Source organism: Rhododendron vialii, chromosome 12a (assembly GCF_030253575.1).
Source record: "Rhododendron vialii isolate Sample 1 chromosome 12a, ASM3025357v1".
Lineage (NCBI taxonomy): Eukaryota > Viridiplantae > Streptophyta > Magnoliopsida > Ericales > Ericaceae > Rhododendron > Rhododendron vialii.
In genome coordinates, this window is record NC_080568.1 from 13,507,948 (window position 1) to 13,527,205 (window position 19,258).

Genomic DNA, 19,258 nt, shown 5'->3' on the forward strand with positions numbered 1-19,258 from the left:
ATTTTAATTAAACGTTTGTCTATATATACATAGTTCTTAAGTGGTTGTGTAAAAAACAAAGGGCTTTGTTCTTTTTCTTTGGGGGACAATGTACGTCGTTTCCATTGATACTTATAAGTTACAGTATAATCTTGGCTTGCACATAGATTAGAGTTGACTAGTTGAGTATATCTAAAAATGATATAATCGGTTAAAGAAAGATTGGGGCGTGACACATAATAAGCTATAGTGACTACCAGAAAATATTTTCAACAGCAATAGAAAGGGAGAAAGAAATTACAGCTTCAAGCATCCGCAATGGTAATAATCAAAACCAATAACTAAAATGTGTCACGTCAGCATTTGATTATCCATTTAGTTCATAATTAAACTTAACAACTTCTATCTCCACATTAGTTATTTTTGCATCCCTAACCAAAAAAATTCCACAATACACAATGCACATTTGTCTAATCACAAACGAGTTCCAATCACGCATTCGATCACACCAAATTATTCGTCTCGACGAGATGATTCCAATGTGGGGTGTTTTTGAGTTTGGTTATTAAGTTTTGGTTATTGGTAAAAGTTGTTAAGTTTGGTTATGGAACGAATGGAATTTAATTATTTGCTAAAAGACTTTTAATTTTGCTTATTATAATGTGGGGTGTTTTTTGAGCATTGTTATTAAATTTGCTTATTCACACTCATTTGCTTATTACAATAGGAATGCTCTTACAACATGAATGAAACAAACCTGATAGAATGAGATAATCAAGGAAGGGTCGGTCATGTTGATGTATGCGTAACCCACATAGGAAGGATCGGTCATGTTGATGTATGCGTAACCCACATTGCACTTGTTCTGTAGAAAAAAGGGGCGGAAAATAAATTTTCCAAGGTGCCAAAATTCCTCGATTATATCAAAATACTTTCATCTCTGAATGAAAATTCACTTGTCTTAAAATCGATGGGTAGATAAACGAAATCATATGTCCCGTGATGGCCTTCGTCGATTGCACCTAAAAGCATCTTCGAAGTATACCTACTATTGAAACCATGTCAACATATAGGTGGTGTTCCACTGTCCCCTTAAAAAATAAATACTTATTTGCAATTTTCAAGCTTAAAAATAATAGGCTTACTAAAAGCAAAAAAATATGTAATATGAATTTTGTTTGATAAATCTCGAACCTTGCAAAAAAAATTGAAAAATTATTTTTGTAAGCCTACTATTTTTAAATTTGAAAATAAGTCCTTATTTTTTAAGTACTTATTTGAGAATTTGAAACAAACCGGCCCTGTTCCAGAAACCCAAATAAGTATTTATTTTTTAAGAAGGGAATTCCAAGCTAAAAAATCATGTATTTATGCAAATAATTTTCCAAGCAATATGAATCTTATTTGATAGATCTTATTAAGATCTTTTAAACGGTGCAAAACAATTGAAATTTTATTTTTCAATTACATTATTTTTGAGTTCGAAAATGTAAAATAAACTACTTATTTTTAAGAAGGTTTCTGGAACGGCCCCCGTTCCAGATTCTCAAATAAGTACTTAAAAAATAAGGACCTATTTTCAAGCTTAAAAATAATAGGCTTACGAAAATAATTTTTTAATTTTTTTTTGCAGGGTCTATCAAACAAGATCCATATTGCATATTTTTTTATTTTAGTAAACCTACTATTTTTAAGCTTGAAAATAGCAAATAAGTACTTATTTTGTAAAGAGGGAAAGCGGAAAACCACATTCCTTGCGGAGAAAGTAATGAGAACAAAAGAAAAAGAACATCCAATGCATAAATGATTTCTTTAACTTCAAATAACATAAATAAAAATTGGTGAAACTACATAAACACTCCATCAACTATCACTCTTTCTCGTAAACACCCCTTCACATTTAAAAACGCCCATAGAAACTCTCTCAACTACTGAAAATGAAAAAAAGACAAACTTCGTTAACGGAATGGATGAATTGACGAATATACCCTCTCTCTTCTGACCTAACAAACCCAGACCTCCCTCCCCAATCTCTATCTCTCTCTCTCTCTTAAATTCCTTTTCCGTCTTTCTCTCTCTCTCCTCCCCCTCTCCTCCTTCGCCTCCTCCCCCAACGCCGCCACCATGACCGCATTCCTCTCTCTCCTCTCCCCCGCCCCCTCCCGCTGGACCGGCACCAACCCCTGCACCTGGACCGGCGTCTCCTGCGACTCCTCCACCCGGGTCACCTCCATCAACCTTGCCTCCAAATCCCTCTCCGGTTCCCTCCCCTCCACCCTCAACCAGCTCTCCCACCTCACCTCCCTCTCTCTCCAGAACAACCTCATCTCCGGTCCCCTCCCTTCTCTCTCCAATCTCACTTCCCTCAGTAGCTTGACAACTCTGTCCGCGAGTAGCGCCGACATCTTGGGGTCCGTTCCAGACTTCTTCTCTTATTTCCCCAATTTGCAAAACCTAAGGCTGTCTTACAACAATCTCACTGGGTCATTGCCGCCGTCTTTCAGCAACTTCGGTATCGTAAACCTATGGCTCAACAATCAGCTCGTTGGGTTATTTGGAACAATTGATGTGTTGAGCTCGATGACCCAGTTAAACCAGGTCCGGATCCCCCAGAACTCATTCATAGGTTCGATTCCGGATCTGTCGGGATGCACTGATTTACAGCTGAGGGGCAATCAGCTTATCAGAATCATGTCGACCTCTCTGATGGGTCTTCCAAAATTGGCCAACGTCTCGTTGCAGAACAACGAGTTGTAGGGTCCGATGCCCGTGTTCGGCAGCGGGGTCACCGTTACTTTCAGGGGGTACTAATAGCTTCTACAATACTACTCCCGGGTTAGGGTTTGATGTTGGGGTTTTCTAAAATTGGTGATTTGTGGTGACCGAGTGTGGGAGAGGGGTTCAGTGATGGTGAATGGGTGGTTGTGTGGTGGTGACAGTAATGGAGGTGGTGAAATCGGTGGTGGATGAAGAAGAATAAGTGTATAGCTATCAAATAGAGAGAAGAAGAAGATGCATGTAGCTGTCAAAGAGCATTTTTGTCCAAAAAAGGCTCAAATTACTGACGTGTGACCTCTCAGCAAATGGTTCTAAGACGGAAGGGGATCACTTGGGTAACGAGAGTAGTTGATGGGATCTACATGGACGCTTTTAAATGTGAGGGGGTGTTTACGAGAAAGAGTGATAGTTGAGGGGGTGTTTATGTACTTTCACCATAAAAATATGCAAGACAAACCATTTTCTTATAGGCGCTGCTATTCGCATCCTTTTATTTTCTCCCATAGCCCACTACATTTCGGTAAATGGTAGTTGAAAATCATACATAATATTTCGGTAAATAGCTGTTGAAAATAAGATTATATTTCGGTAACTACATGTTGAAAATATGTTCAACTTTCAGTAAACAACTGCCGAACATACATTTTCGGTAAATAGCTGTTGAAAAAATATTGTATTTTCGGTAATTAGATGTTGAAAATATATCTCAATTTCGGTAACTAACTGTCGAGTTTAATTGAAAATTTTTAACGGACTATGGGAGAAAATAAAGGGCTGCGAATAGCAGCGCCCTTTCTTATTGACTAATTAAAAGATCCAACTAAAGAACAATATCCCCTAAATTAGGGATATATTTTTTTTTTGGTACTTCATTTTCTTCTTGATTAAGTAAAAGACCCAACAATGAAATGTCTAAATACCACATTATCTTAACTTCACCATTGACAAGTGTAATTTTGTTTTTTCATGATGTGACTTGGCTAGATATCCTTATCTCAAAAGTCAAAAGAACCAACTAAAGAACAATATCCCTTCAATTAGGGAAAAGAAAATTTGTTTTTGTAACTCATTTTTTCCTTAACTAAGCAAAAGACCCACAAGTGGAGTAGAGTACGATTGATGTTTCCCTTATACTCTCATGCACATGAACATGATTTGATTCCTAGAAGCCCCATCCCCTTCTCAAATTTAACAAATGGCAAAACAAAACAAAAAAGAGCAAAAGACCCAATACGAAAATGCCTAAAATATGCACATATCTTTAACTCCACCATTGATAAAACTACAATGATAATTCCATCTTTTCACTATGTGACTTGGCTAGACATCATTATCATTCTCTTTTTTTATACAAGTACTAGGTGAGGCGCGACGTGCTTTGCACGTCTGTCATGCCCGTTGAGGAGAGCGATATTGAATATTTGTGGAATTGTAAGCTTCATAAGTTTGATTACAGGTTTATATATATGTTATTTTTTATCGGCAAAAGAAAATTTTATTAATCAAAGGAACAATAGTTACAAAGATTAAAAGGAAACGGGAAAGACGGCATCACAACCAAAGATCTACATCCCTACAATGTTGGCACCCACGCTGAGGAAAATGGCCAAACGATACAAATATCTCACAACCAGAACAAAGTGAAAACAGAGCCAACTAAAACGATCTCCCAAGCCAATTGGAGCTGAACGAAAAGTTGACTGGGGCACTAATAGTCACTTGTCAGAGCAATAGAGAAACTCCAATATAGATAACTGGAGGTTCAAGGCAATGAACAAGAAATCCTCTTGACATGCTTCAAAACTTCGTGGACATGCACACTTGGATCACTTGACGCTGGGACTAACAAACCTTTTTGCAGTCTGCAACTTCATGGATAGGCAGAAACAAGGTAAGCTTGATAAGGATAGTCAAGTAGTGGTAAAGTTTATAGCAATATCAAAGGAACAAGATCTCCATCATCTACTGATATAAACATATCATGGTACTACACGACATGAAACATTGAATCTGGAACAATCTTGGCAGTAAGAGAACAGTCTACAAAAAAGTCTTCAAAGTTGAGATTATGTAATCTAGGCAAACCTAGTTGACTTGTTGAAAATAGGATAGGACTGACATGGATAAATAGCAATATCAGAGGAAAAGGAACCCCATCATCTACAGCTATAAACAAGGAAATCAGAATTTCCTTTTGTCAAGAAACCATCCTCAGCTAGACAGCAGGAAAATAGATTCAAACCTGCTGATCTTGATGTGTAGCCGTAATATAAACCACTGTGATAACTGAATAAATGGGAAGAACCACTGACTCAAGACACAAGACTCAATAGAAAGACTCAGACACACACCAGGCCCCCAAATCTACAAAAGAGAACAACAGACCCAATTCAAAAACCACCAATCCCTAACAAAACAGCCCAGATCAGATTGACACACAGCAACAGACAGACACAAAACCAAAGAGCAGCAATCGAAGAAGCCACAGCCTGCAGAAAAACAAAACAAAGCAAGACCCAAATACTCCACAAACCACCGACAAAGGGGCTAGCATTGTAAGTTCAGTTTGTGCTAGCTAGAGAAAGCAAAAGTATTTGGACCGGAAGTTCTACAGAGCAAAAGGCTTCCTATCTACTTGTGGTAGCAGTTTGTGTGAAGCTGCGCACAAGTATTTGGACTGGAAGTTGTACATAGCAAAAGGCTTCCTATTCACTTATGGTTGCAGTTTGTGGTTGTACAGGCATAAGAAGCACAACATAACAGAATAGTGAAACAAGATACATTGCTTGCAACTTAAACTCATTCAGCTTCCAACAAGTGTGACCATAAGGCCTAGATTGGAGGAAATAACTTTATCACCTTAACAACTTCCTATGAGCACATCTCTATAGTACTCCAATTATTCATCAAAGGATTGACATCCTATCATACCATTATCATATTGCAATGAGTTAAGATATAATCATTTTACATTAGAGAGTGTGTAATAGACTACATTGTTCAAAAATGAAGTGAGAAATGTGATAAAGGTTTCCTTACTTGAGTATCATTAGAGAAGCCTATCTCAATCTCTCCATTATTGCACCCCATAAATATTGCAGTCTGCAACATGAGAGATTCAATGCATCGATGATTAGATAAATAATCAAAAAAACACTTTCAAATATATTGCTCAAGAAATGAACACTCGAGTATCTTGTTGAACAAACCTTAATCCTAGCTTCCTGAAAAAAATTGAACACAAAGGTAAAAAAGTAATTAATTAGCAAGTCTCGGAACGCGGCTGAAATAATAACCAAGCAACAACCCAATTCCACCATGCATTTATATATTTGCATAAGGATATTATTTATTTTCCAGTAATTTGTGCCATACTGATCTGAAGAAGGATCTTGGCAGATAGAAATACATGAAACCCCATCAGCCCAAACCAGGACAGAAGTATGATGTTGGCCACCGTAACGAAAAGGAAAGAGAGCTATTCTTTTTTACGTGAGAACCTAGAACAAAGCATAGAACAAACCACTAAACAGAACACAAAAAAACAGGATAGGGGAAAAATTTCAGTGAGTTACGCTTCAGGAAATCAAGGCCGCTTATTGGCGAGGTCCGCGAGGAGCTTCTTGAGACACTGGGAGGTGATGCTGGTCAGATTCCCCATGAACTTGGTGTACTCGGCGATGATCACCGTTCCTGGAGCCACGGAGTTGTAGATCAGCAACTGTTGGCCCATTTCTTATCTGCTTTTCTCCCAACCAAAACCCTAAAAAAAAAATTGCAGGCACATTAGACAAACCAAACAGGAACGAAATTAGCACTAACAAAGACATGCAAAGCGGGCAAATCAGATATATAGAAACAAAATTTAAAGCAAACCAAAGGTTTACAACCAGAAAGGATTAACACCCACGGAAAATATTTATACCTTATGCAATTTCTGCTAGCCTAGGGTTTAAGATTTGACGGTGGGATCGTCCAGGGAGCGTGTGTTAACTGGTTTTCTTTGCTTTGCTCGTACTCGCTCTCCGTGCCTGAGGAGGTTATGGCCGGTGGCCGAAACCGGCGTCAGTGGCGAGGAGGCTATGGAAGACCGGCGTTGGTGGCTTAGGCTTCTTGTTCTTCCGATCTTCACAGAGAGAGAGAGAGAGAGAGAGAGAGAGAGAGAGAGGGGTATTACATGAGGGAGGGAGGATGATCAAAAAGGTGAGTTAGTTCGATGCCCAGCCGGATCACCTCGTCGAATCCGCCATCTCTCGTCTCTTCCTCTCCCTCTCTCTCTCTAAAACGTGTTCATCTTCCTCCTCCTCCTCCTCTGCCTACGTGTGCGTGTGTGTTGTGTGGGAGAAGGAACGTGAACAGAGGAAGCCACGTAGCCCACAAAATGGAAGAAGTAAAATTATCATACTACCCAGTCGACCAAGAACAACATCTAACAATAGAGGGGTATAATTGTCCAAATCGGGCCAAAATTGGCTAGCGGTCAAATTGATCAACTGCTGCTTCTTTGAGAGGAGGAGGATATTGACGATTGATTGGGGAGGGGCCAGCCACGTAATATCAGCAGCCAAATTGAGCAGTGGATTCAGAACTCCGGAACAAAGATGAACAGAATACCAAAAACCAATCAGAAGAAGAACAGCGGCGGCGGCGGTGAAGAAGAGGCGGTGGATTCGCTGCTGCGAGCGGCGGAGGACGACTTGCTTCTCAACCTCAGCCGCAATTCCCACATGTCTCGTGGCATCTCTCATTCTTGTAATTCCTACATAGACCCTGATCTCGATCGACGCTTCCAATCCCTCAAATCCTCCCGACGACCACCTACTTCTGCCAAAAACCCACCGCCACAACCACCAGCTTCTGATGATGGCGATCTACTCGCCCGATTTGCTGCTCTCAAGGGGGATTCTATTTCTCTCCCCTCTTCTTCTTCTTCTTCTTCTTCTTCTTTTCAGGAGTCAAACTGCTTTCAATCTAATCGGGGTAAGATCTCGAGTAGTGATGCAGTGGACCAAGACGAAGTCCAGAAGTTGATCCAGTGGGCCATTGACGCTGCTCGACTCGACCCTTCTCCTCCCACTGACTCCGATGATGAAAACCACCGTCATGATGATGATGATGATGATGATGATGACAGCAGTAATGATGATGATTCTAATTCTGATGAGGGTTTTAGCGATCACGGCGGCAGTAAGGGCAACCGAAAGAAGGGCGGAAGAAACAAGGGGCAAAAGGGCAAGTAATATGTTTCTATCATGTTTATACGTATGATTATTATATTGTTCTGTTGCTAATTTGTGAAGACTGTTATGTAAGTTCGTTGGTCAACGTGAGAATATGGCTCTGGATCTTTGTCCCTGTTATTGAAAATATTACTCCAATAGGACACTGAAATTTTGAGGGAGTTTCTTGTGTTCTGATTCATTTCAGCTATAATAAGAATCTTCAAGTTTTTTATCTGCTTAAAATTGGTTTCAGTTACAATTACTACGTCGTTGAATAACCCAGCTGATAACCTTGTTTCCCAATTACTAGTTGCCTTTTCTGTTCATGATTTCTTTTACTGTAACATAAACTGATAAACAAATAACCATGAGATGTGCTAGCTATCAATTACGTGCCTGATTACACTGGTTTCTGAAACCTAGCTAATAAAATCACTTGAAATAGCTTGTTGTCTGGTGAACATTTCAAAATCAATGCCGGATTTCCTTCAACTAGCTTGTCAATTACGTTGTGGTGCTGATATAACTCCTTCATATTCTGTCACAAGACATTACTGATCATATAGCTTGTCAATACGCCGTTTTGTTTTGAAGTAGAGTAACACCAAGTGAGTTTTCTACAAAATAGTAGCTGCATTATTCCTACAGTTCATACAAGTACATCTAGCTTTATCTTATGGCTGAAGTTGTACTATTGACCTTGGAATTGCCTACTGAAGATAATTGAAAGGAATCCGAAATACCAGAAATCAGAATTATCAATGGTAACTATTTCTATGTACTTTCGCGACGACTCTTCATGTTATGGTTTTCATTGGCTCTCTGTATCTTTCTCTTTAACTGGCATCGATACCAGCATAGAGTAGTTGTTGGTTAGATCTTACCCACTTAATTTGTGGCCTTAAAAGTCATGGAGTTTTGTGAATTAATGGATGTCGACTCGCCTTAGCCAAGTTGGAGAAGTGAATTTGATGGATCTATGCTGCGGAAGGCAACCGTTGGCCATAATAATGTGCCGTTTAATACAATATGAGATACGTACCGATAACACTATTTTATGTATTTCTGAATTTAAATACTATCAGACTCGGTTAATAGTTACCGTGCTCTCAGATGCCATTTGGAAGATTGTCTGTGTTTTCTTCCAAGTTTTTTCATGTAATGTAGCGACCCGTCTTTTTCTAGAATAATCTCCAAAATACACAGTACTGTATTTTATACACTTTCAGGCCCCATTTCTCTATATACAAATTTACATCTCCAAAATAAAATAAAAAGCATCCAAATAAATAATCTTCTAAATACTCCAAAAACGTTAATTCTCCCAAGATTCTCCAAATAATCCTTAAGTGCTCTGATTCAACCTCTACTAATCCGGCTCCACACTTGAAAAATAAATTATCCGAAAAGTATACGATACATCTCAATTTGGCTCGACAAATATTTTGGGTCCCATCTTAGGGACCGTCCCATTAATGAGCAGGTTGAATTTGTTGTGATTGACTTCATGTACCCCTAAGGAGTTTTGTGGATCTTTGTAGCCCAATAGAATTCAGCTTCCAAGGTGCCCATTCGGACAAATAAGCCACAGTGGCTTATTTTTTGTCCTTATTCAATTATTTTTCGTATCACTTGGCTTATTGTCATTTTTTTTGGAGATTATTGCATCCTCACGATAAGAGGAAGCTAAAAAGTAAAAAAATTTGACCGAAATCCAATTTTTTTTTGAATAAAGACGAAAAAATTGGCTTATTGATTTACTTTCGTCTTTATTAAAAAAAAATTGGATTTCGGTCAAATTTTTTTATTTTTTAGATTCCTCTTATCGTAAGGATGTAATAATCCCCAAAAAAATGACAATAAGCCAAGTGATACGAAAAAAATTTGAATAAAGACAAAAAATAAGCCACTTTGTCTTTTTGCCACTGATCGTTTTATCGGCCACCAATTCAATCATTTCCCAGTGGAATCAATGCAGTCTAAACCTCCAGTGAGATCAATCTCTCGGCCGAACACTTCTTTCTACCAGCTTCAAAATCGATTTCCCAGGAATTCCGAACAATTTTGTGAGTGTTTGATCCGAACTCAAACTCATCATTGCGATCGGCCGACTAGGTGAGCATGTCTAGGGTCCTCAAAGAGGTAGAGTTGTAGCCCTAATATACCAAATTAATCGTGTTATTTGATTGGCCGGAATGAGTCATCCAAAGCCCTATAATTTTCAATTTTGTTTTGGTTTTACCAAAATCTGAACCGACCGTTTCCATCCCTACTAGTTCTGCTCTACACCCTGATAACCCCCTCCACCATCCCGACTACCAAATTAAAGGGGGCAAAAGGCGAGAATCTAGTGAATTCTATGCAAATAGGCACAACGCAAATCTCTCTCCAGTTCCCTTTCACTGGTAAGTGGTCAAAATTCAACTGTAGATGAGCATGAGGCGGCCGTGCAAGATATCTTCATTGTCAATATATTCTTTCTGGCTTAGTGAGCCCAGTTTCTACATTCTGGCAACCAAAAGAAATTGTAATTTTCGTCTCAATCATAATGACACGTACATGCTTTTCATGGGGAAAACTCAATAACCAAATGGTCAGTTTCTTTTCAATTGAACAACAGAAAATGCTATCAGTAACGACCAAAAACCCGATACTCATCCCGACCTTACGTGTAAAGTAGAGTAATAATTACAGTACAGACCAACATTTCCAGCAGTTTCAAAACTAATTACAGTATCTTATATACATTCCACCAGAATTTTTAGATATTCACAGTTAGAACCCCTCTAGGTTACTTTGCATTTTTAATCTCTATTCCGCATTTTAATTCCACAGTACCCCAGCACAAAATTGGTATCAGAGCCTACAGTACTATTTGTTAATTCAAGTAGCCAGATTATCGATCATTATTATTGTTTAGTTTAATTCATGAGTTTGTTTAGTTTGATATTTACTTTCTATTAATTTAGTTTTATGATTGAAGAACTTTTAAAAGCAATTAGTCCTAGTTTAAGTGAGATTAGATCTCAACAGTCTAGACAGTACACTCAAATCAAAACAGGTTTTCAGTTAGTAGAACAACTTAGTTGTAATCTAGACAAGAGAATCAGTTTAGAGGTGAAAGGAAATATAGTAACCCGAAATCAGTTTGAAGAGTTTTCAGAAAAATCTCTTGACCAAACTACCCAGATTTTAGAAAAAATTGGCAGATCTAAGCCATACAAGCAGTTAGAAAATTTAGATTACTTTAAGAATTTACATTCAGAAATACTTAGAAGAATAAGTAAATTAGAAGAAAAACAGTTAGTTATATCAGATAGATTGCCTTGCAAGCAGGATATAATAGATCTAACCAGTAAGTTAGATACCACTCAACCAAAAGATATTGAAACAGAAATTAGAAATTTAGTTAAAGATCTCAGAATTGAAGTAGACAGAATAAAACAGAGCTCAGTTCAAATTAGAAGAGAAATTGATGAGAAACTCCAGAAGATGGAGATTCTTTTGGAAGAAGTAAAGAAATTAGCCAATGGAGAATAGTCGTGATAGTTTATTCTATAAAATCGCACTAGAAAACTCAGGAAAGGTTCAACTAGATCCAATCGGATTGTCCAGTTTCAAACCAACGGGAAAAACAGACGAGATCTTTATTAAGCAAAATAATACTATAATAGAACTTTTGATCAGCCTTAGTCATAGACTAGCAGAAACATCAGATAAAATAGATCAGTTATCCATTAAAGTAGATAAACTCCAGGAAGGAAAAGCTTTAGAAACTTTAACTTCCAAGATAAACCAGATTAGTATTACAGCCGCAACCGGACATTTAGAACCCAAAAGAACCAATAGATCTTTACAAAACCATACCTTTTATTACAACATATTTGGTACTCCAGATCCAAACAAAGGAAAGAAACCAGACATCCCTCAGTCTTCAGAGACTCGGTAATGGCATCCAGCAGTAAAACCAAGGTTAGTGGAATTCCCTTATTCAACAGAATATTTGGAAAACAGCCGGTTGAAGAGAATAGAATAGAAGGAATCATAGATCCAGAAATGCAGCTAGATAGATTCAGAAACCACAGTTTAGAAATATTAGATCCAGCAGTATTATACAAATCACAGAATTTCTTCAATAGAGGAGTAAGAACTTATACCAGCTATCAGGAAAAACCAATCAGTGTAATAACTGAAGATCAGCTAGAAGTTTTAGAGATGATTACCCAAGAGAGCTTCAAAAAGCTTAAAAAACTAAGATTAGGTCTTATACATTTAGGATTAATTACCATAGGAATCAAAGGATTAGCTAGACAAGATCTAGGAACAAAAGTATTAGTCATGATCTTTGATAATAGGTTTACAAACCAAGAACAAGCCCTAATAGGTAGTATGGAATTAGATATGAATAATAATTGCCAGATTGTTTATTGCACACCAGATTTCCAGGTAACATTAGATGAATTTTACCAGCATATAAGAATAGGGATTAAGGCAAGGGGATATCATATGATCCCTGATGCACAGAATCTTTTAGCATGTGTAAGTTTTGTAGGAAAATTAAGCAATCACAGTAGCACTAAATATAAGCTCAGAACAGATCAAGCTCTGAAAGCTTTGGGAACTAGAGGTATTCAAGTCATAGAAGCCAAAAAACGAGACTCAGAGATGTTATCAGGACTCGAATGGCAAGTCACGAATTTAGTTCCAAAAACACAGCTTAAACCCAGTAATAATAGTTTTTACACCAATAGCTCAGGAGAAGTTAATCTTAGGTTCAGCAATTATACTCCAGCAGGTAGACATTCAGATGTAAGCAGCTCTATTCAGTCAGATATAGAAACAGAGCATATCTATATGGCATATGAACAGCCTCAGTTTACCTTAGATCAATTATTTAAATTCAGTGAATCTGACATAATCAGGTTAAAAGAACTTTTAGAACCAGTCTATAGACCAGACTTAGATTATTATGATTACCAGATTTTGGAAGGATACTATACCCAAAAACTTGAATATGAACATCCAGAATTAGATGAGAGTTCTCAAAGACAATATTTAATACAAAATAATATATTTGTCTTAGAAGAAAAATTCTTAGAATATGATACCAGTAGGAAAAATAATCTTTCAGTTGAAGATATGTTTTGCCACTCAGACCCTAGATCCAAACATTACCAACCACCAGTAGAAAACACAGAAAGTCATATGGTAGAAGTCAAAATGGAAACATATGACAATACTCCGCCAGTACTCCCAAATCAAGTATATGAGATGGGAAACATTCCAATTAGTAGGTCTAGAATTGAGCCATCGGCCCAAGAACTAGAATTCAGAACCTATGGAAAAAGGTTACCAGCAGAAAGAAACATAACCCTTATGGCCCAAGCAGGTACAGGGTTAATGCTAGACATTGCAGCATTTGATCCTCAGCTCCATAAAGCAGTAATAGACAGATGGGAACAAGCCTTAGTTAGAAAACTTTTGGAAATGACCAATTGGCACTCTTCAGCAGAGATGTGGTCATATTGTGAATCATTTTTAGGAGACACAGCAAAAGGAATTGTAGAAGCCTATAAAAGAGACTTTGAAACCCAGTATGCGGCTTTAGTAGCCCAAGGACCAAATGTTTACAACTTCACCAGTTTAGTTAAAACCTTAATCATAGGAGCAGATCCTAATAGAGGAAATACTACTTACCAGAATGTAGCTATGAGACAGTTAGAACAGCTTAAATTACATAAATGGAAATATATAGTCAGTTTTTGTAATGACTTTATAGCTCTTGCATCTTAGACAGGAAGAGCACTCGATTTAGAAATTAGTAATAAATTCTTTAGAAAACTTCCAGGTCCGTTAGGAGAAGAAATATGGGAGAAATGGAAAGTTACTAATGGAGACGAAAACCAACATTTAGGAATAGGCCCTAGAATTCAGTTTGTTTTCACAGTCTTAAGAGACAAGTGCACTACACTTGAAATCCAGAAAGGCATAAAGAAAAACAGGTTAAACTTCTGTAGCCAGGTCATATATACTCCACAACAGTATGGATATGACAAAGAGAAGAGAAAGAAAAAGAAAAATAAAATTTATAAATATCAGAAAAAAGCCAGTAAATACCATAAGAAAATAGCGCAGAATGAGAAATATAATTATAGATATCAGAAACATGGTTATTATCCTAGAAAGAGATATAGGAAAAGCCAGTCCTACAGTCAAGCACCCAGTAAACAACAATTCAGACCAAGAGCTAGAAAACATTTTAGAAAAAGAGTTCAGCCAACTCAAAATCGTAAATGTAAATGCTTTATATGCGATTCAGAAGATCATTTAGCCAACAAATGCCCTAATAAAGGGAAAAACCAGAAAACCTCAGAAAAGGCAAATCTTATAGCAGAACTAGAAGATTTTGATAACATTGAGTTCATAGAAGTAAAATTAGAAAATAGTGATACTGAGTCAATATATAGTTTGATCAGTACAGAACCAGAAGAAATAAATTTCTTAGAAGTTAATGATAGTAGTAGCAGTAGTAGTTCAGAGGATGAAATTCCCAACTATTTACCAGAATACACTTTTATGATTAAAAGTAGTAGTATAGAATGTACACATCAGTGGCAACATAATATAGGCCAAGATAGTGAACCATGCTCGGAATGCAATGGTTATCCTTTTAGATTATTTAGAAGTATATGTGAACATTGTAAGAAAAATGTTTGCAAGTTTTGTCTCAAAAAGAACCATCAGATAGATAGAGATTTGATAGATTTAAGCGGTAGCATACAGCAACCAGTTTTAAACCAAAACTCAAAATTAGCACTTCAAGAAGCCAAACTAGAAGCAGCTACAGTTAGATTAGATTTGGATAGAACCAGATTTCAGTTTGAAAAGCAAGTAAGTGAGTTAGAAAAGAAGATAGAAATCTTATCCATAGAAATAGAAACATATAGAATAGAAAATTGTAGATTAAGAGGCCAGTTACATGAGAAAAACCAGCCTTTAAAATCAGTCGAGATATTAGAAGATCACTGCAATATAGTTGAGTCGATCAACAGAATAGGAGAAAATAGTCTTATAGAAATAAATTGTGAGATTCTATTACCAGCTAAAGGAAAGAATCCAGGAAAGATCATAGAAACCAAAGCCATGGTAGATACAGGAGCCAGTAAGAGCCATATTAGTCGTGATCTTATTCTAGTAGAATATTTTACAAAACCAGGTTATATAGCTAGAGCAGATCTCATGAACAATACCAGTATTATTTATGATACATGTCTTATGAATAGCAGTATTAGGTTTACTAACAGACTTCAACAGCAGCATACATACCCATTACCCATGGTATGGATAGGAGACATTAATCACAGCTATAAGTTTATCTTAGGATTAAACTTTATAGACAGCATGAATGGAAGCATCACATTTAGTAAACACTTTGTGACGTTTCATAAACGTAGTCTACAGATAGAAACACTTCATGCCCAGAATTTAGAATCAGAGTTGTCAGCTAAGCGTGGTGGAACCATAGATAAAACAGAAAAAATAGCAGAAGAAAATAGGATAGTAAAAGAAAAAACAGAAGCATTAAGAGAAGTACCATTTCCAGATACGCACCTAGATTTATATGAAGAAACCATAGATGATATTGTCGAAACAGAATCTGAATGGTTAATGGAAGAACAGTTAAAAGAACAATTAATCCAAATAGACCATGATATAATAGATTTTTGTCGGATAGAACATTCTTTGTCAGTTCTTGATCGCAAAAAGAGAAAAAGAACGGATAAAGACCAGTTAGATAAATTAATTAGATTAGCAGAAGAAACCCAGATTTTAGGAGAAAATCCAATCAAACATTGGAATAAAACTAAGACTTTAGCACACTTAGAAATCATTAATCCAGACTTTAAGATTAGTACCCAGAAAATAGTATATAGTCCTTTAGATATAAAGGAATTTGAAAAACAGATTAATGAATTACTAGATCTTAAGGTAATTACAGAAAGTATTAGTTCTCACAGAAGTGCAGCTTTTATGGTAAGAAATCATGCAGAAGTCAAAAGAGGAAAAGCGCGAATGGTCATAAACTACAAGCGCCTTAATGATAATATTCAGATAGATAGTTATGACATACCCAGTAAAGAACAGCTTATAAATAGTATTCAAGATGCAACAATCTTTAGTAAGTTTGATTGTAAATCAGGATTTTGACAGATTATGCTAGATCAATCCAGCAGACCATGGACAGCATTCACATGTCCCCAAGGATGTTATGAATGGATTGTCATGCCCTTTGGTTTGAAAACAGCCCCCAGTATTTTTCAAAGAAAAATGGATAGTATATTTAAAAATCATAATTCTTTCATTCTTGTTTATATTGATGACATCCTTGTTTTTAGTAAAACACAGGAAGAACATTACCAGCATCTTAGGATAGCATTCCAGATATTCATTGATAGTGGTTTAATCATTAGTAAAAAGAAAATGGAATTAAATAAAGAATATATAGAGTATTTAGGAGTAAGAATAGGAAAGGGAAAAATCCAGTTACAACCACACATTGCACAAAAGATATTAGAGTTTTCCGACAAAATAGAAGACAAGAAAAAACTCCAGTCATTCTTAGGAACCCTAAATTATGCTAGGCCTTATATAAAAGACCTTAGTAAAATCATAGGACCCTTGTACAGTAAAACGACCCCAACAGGTCAGAAATACTTCAACCAGCAAGATATTGATCTTGTCAGAAAAATCAAAGAAATTTGTAGAAACCTACCAGAACTAGATTTACCATTAGAATCTGATTACATAGTAATAGAGGTAGATGCAAGCGAGAAAGGTTGGGGAGCTATACTCCTTAGCAAACCTACCAAATATTCAGCAAAATCTACAGAAAAAATTTGCAGATACTCCAGTGGAAAATACAAAGAAAAAGGAAATTTAGCTAGTATAGATTGTGAAATATTAGGAGTTATTAACGCTATTAATAGCTTCAAGTTATGGTTGTTCAAACCATTTACAGTCAGAACAGATTGTGAAGCAATTGTTAAATTCCATAAGCTTCTCAATGAGAAAAAGATTAGCACTCGTAGATGGCTTAATTTTGTTGATACAATAACAGGTAATGGTTACACAGTAGAATTTGAACATATTAAAGGAAAAGAAAATACTTTAGCAGATTATTTATCCAGAGAAATAAATGCTAACATTTTCAATTTTTCAGATGACATCTTCAAGCAACACAGCCAGTCTAACCAGAACAGATCAGAGGTTCTTAACCTTTGGGAGTGTGACTCTCAGAGTCTTTCCTGAACAATCCAGATCCAAATTCAGGTACCTCATCCACAATATCAGTGAGGAACAGAAGTGTCTTTTAGATAATCTCTGGGACTCTCACAAAGATGTTCCTAGATTTTTAGGTTGTCTAAACGCTTTAAATATTTTCTTTAACCAACAAAATGGGGCGAACCCAACAAAAAGATTTTCATTTTTCTGCGTAGCCATAGGTCGTGTCCCAGGAATTTATTCTTACTGGCCAGAAGTTTTAAAACAGGTAGACGGAATCCCTTCCTCAACATGGAAAGGTTTTCATACCTTTGCAGAAGCAAATCAATGGGCAAATCGCACCATTGGAAATAATTTTTACATTTCAGAGTCTTCTAGAAGATTGAATACTCAGGCAGCCATTGAAACTGCAGGTTTTGAAAATAATCAAGTTTTTAACCAATCATCTTCTAACCAGCCGTTTTCTCAGCAAATAAGATTTTGTGGTCATTGCGAAACAATGACAAAAAATTTCAGACTTTTAAATAGACGAAATCAAGATTTTGAACAAGCAAATCAACAGTTGATCAATAATCAACAGAAGCTTGAAGAAGAAATAACAACTCTCAAAAAGAAGTTGTTAGAATCAGAAAAAGAGCTCAAGAAAATTAGAAGCCCTTTTACCCCACTGGTAAAAGTGAGAAAGCAGTCTTCCCCACTGGAAGATGAAGAAAAGAGTGAGTGGAGTTAGGAATATGATCCAATAGAGCTTTTGCAAACAAAAGCAAAAACTTTTCTTTCAAGATTTCCCCCAGATGTTATCCATCATATTCAGCACTTAGCCAGACAGGATAGAGCTCATTTCCAAGAATTTTTATTCTCGGAATTGATCAAAATCAACCAGAATGAAGGCTGTATTCCAGGACTCACTATTTCCTGGAAAACTCTTTATTTACAAGAAAAAGATGTTGTTCCATGTCCAAAGATCAAACCAACTTGTATTCAGACACCTTTGGAGCGGATGACCTGTACGTGTCAACTCGTTTACAGCATCCCTATGGCCAACATAGACATGAAGCAGTTTAATCCTTTTTATCTTAATTTCAACGATAAAAGGGTGGAAATCACAGAAGCAACTCTTTTGGATTTTGGATATATTCAACAAATTATATTCCATGACCCAGAAGATACTAACAGAATTGGAAGAAAAATTGCAGCATGCGTTCTTAATTCCATGGCAGAGCAGGGTACAGCAGTAGAAGCGGTAGTGGAATCAAAACTTCCAGAATGGACGTCTACAGGACAACTCATTCCCGCCTACCACAACATCCATATCAATACCAATCCAGCAAATACCATCCTCAGACGAATTTATCATTGCGACAACGATGCTCCATGGGTTTGCGAAACAAACTCTATAAGAAAACAGATCAGACATGCCATTGCCTTCACTATAGCAGAAGGTTTTCACTACGACAGTCTATATGATTATGGAAAGGCGCCATTAGTATGCGAAGATCTATTTCAAAAAATTAGGTCCAATGATCATATCCCAGAATTAAAATTTCATTTTGAAACAGGATATGATAATTTAGTTAGATATTATTTGGAGTAGAAGGATCAGCAGAGAGCAATGTTGACAGGAGAGAATTTATCCAATCCATTTGATCATGGAAGAGACGAAGATTATGATTTTGATGATGAAGCCATCCACAATCTCAACAATGCCATGGAAGGATAAAAAGCAAAGACAAGAGTATCCCACCATGACAGACAGCAATCCTGTCATCACATGGGTCGATACTTTAAGTGATTTGGAAGCATTCACCAAAAGCAGAAATTATTGGTCACCTTTTACTGTTTCAACTACTCTGCACCAGCAAACCAACCACTTTTACTGTTTCACCAGCCAGATAATAATTACTTTTGACATCAGTCTTTGTAATAATAGAGGGTCGGTCTTCTTTTTCAAAAAGAAAGTTGAAAGATGTGACGATGCGGGCCAGCGATCACGCGGC

At 36.8% G+C, this 19,258-nt stretch overlaps 1 protein-coding gene and 1 long non-coding RNA gene across 5 annotated transcripts; one reads left to right on the forward strand and one right to left on the reverse strand.

The window, feature by feature from the left end:
* Nucleotides 1-4,229: 4,229 nt before the first annotated feature.
* On the reverse strand, nt 4,230-6,821 carry LOC131311358 (uncharacterized). 4 transcript variants are annotated; one of them, XR_009195477.1, is made up of 4 exons: nt 6,683-6,821; nt 6,333-6,520; nt 5,797-5,859; nt 4,230-4,619 (listed from the first exon to the last, which is right to left on the reverse strand). It is a non-coding gene; the product is annotated as an uncharacterized LOC131311358 (long non-coding RNA). The 4 variants fall into 4 exon arrangements; XR_009195478.1 differs by having other exon boundaries at nt 4,230-4,625; XR_009195479.1 differs by lacking the exon at nt 4,230-4,619 and adding an exon at nt 4,632-4,767.
* A 436-nt stretch (nt 6,822-7,257) lies between these two features.
* Nucleotides 7,258-8,222, forward strand: LOC131311357 (putative uncharacterized protein YGR160W). Its single transcript, XM_058338777.1, has one exon. It carries the CDS (start codon nt 7,359-7,361, stop codon nt 7,995-7,997), a length of 639 nt encoding a protein of 212 aa, XP_058194760.1. The 5' UTR covers nt 7,258-7,358; the 3' UTR covers nt 7,998-8,222.
* Nucleotides 8,223-19,258: the final 11,036 nt, after the last annotated feature.

What these genes read in the sequence shown, in the direction of transcription:
- LOC131311357 (XM_058338777.1), top strand. Translation starts at nt 7,359, where the DNA reads ATGAACAGAATACCAAAAACCAATCAGAAGAAGAACAGCGGCGGCGGC.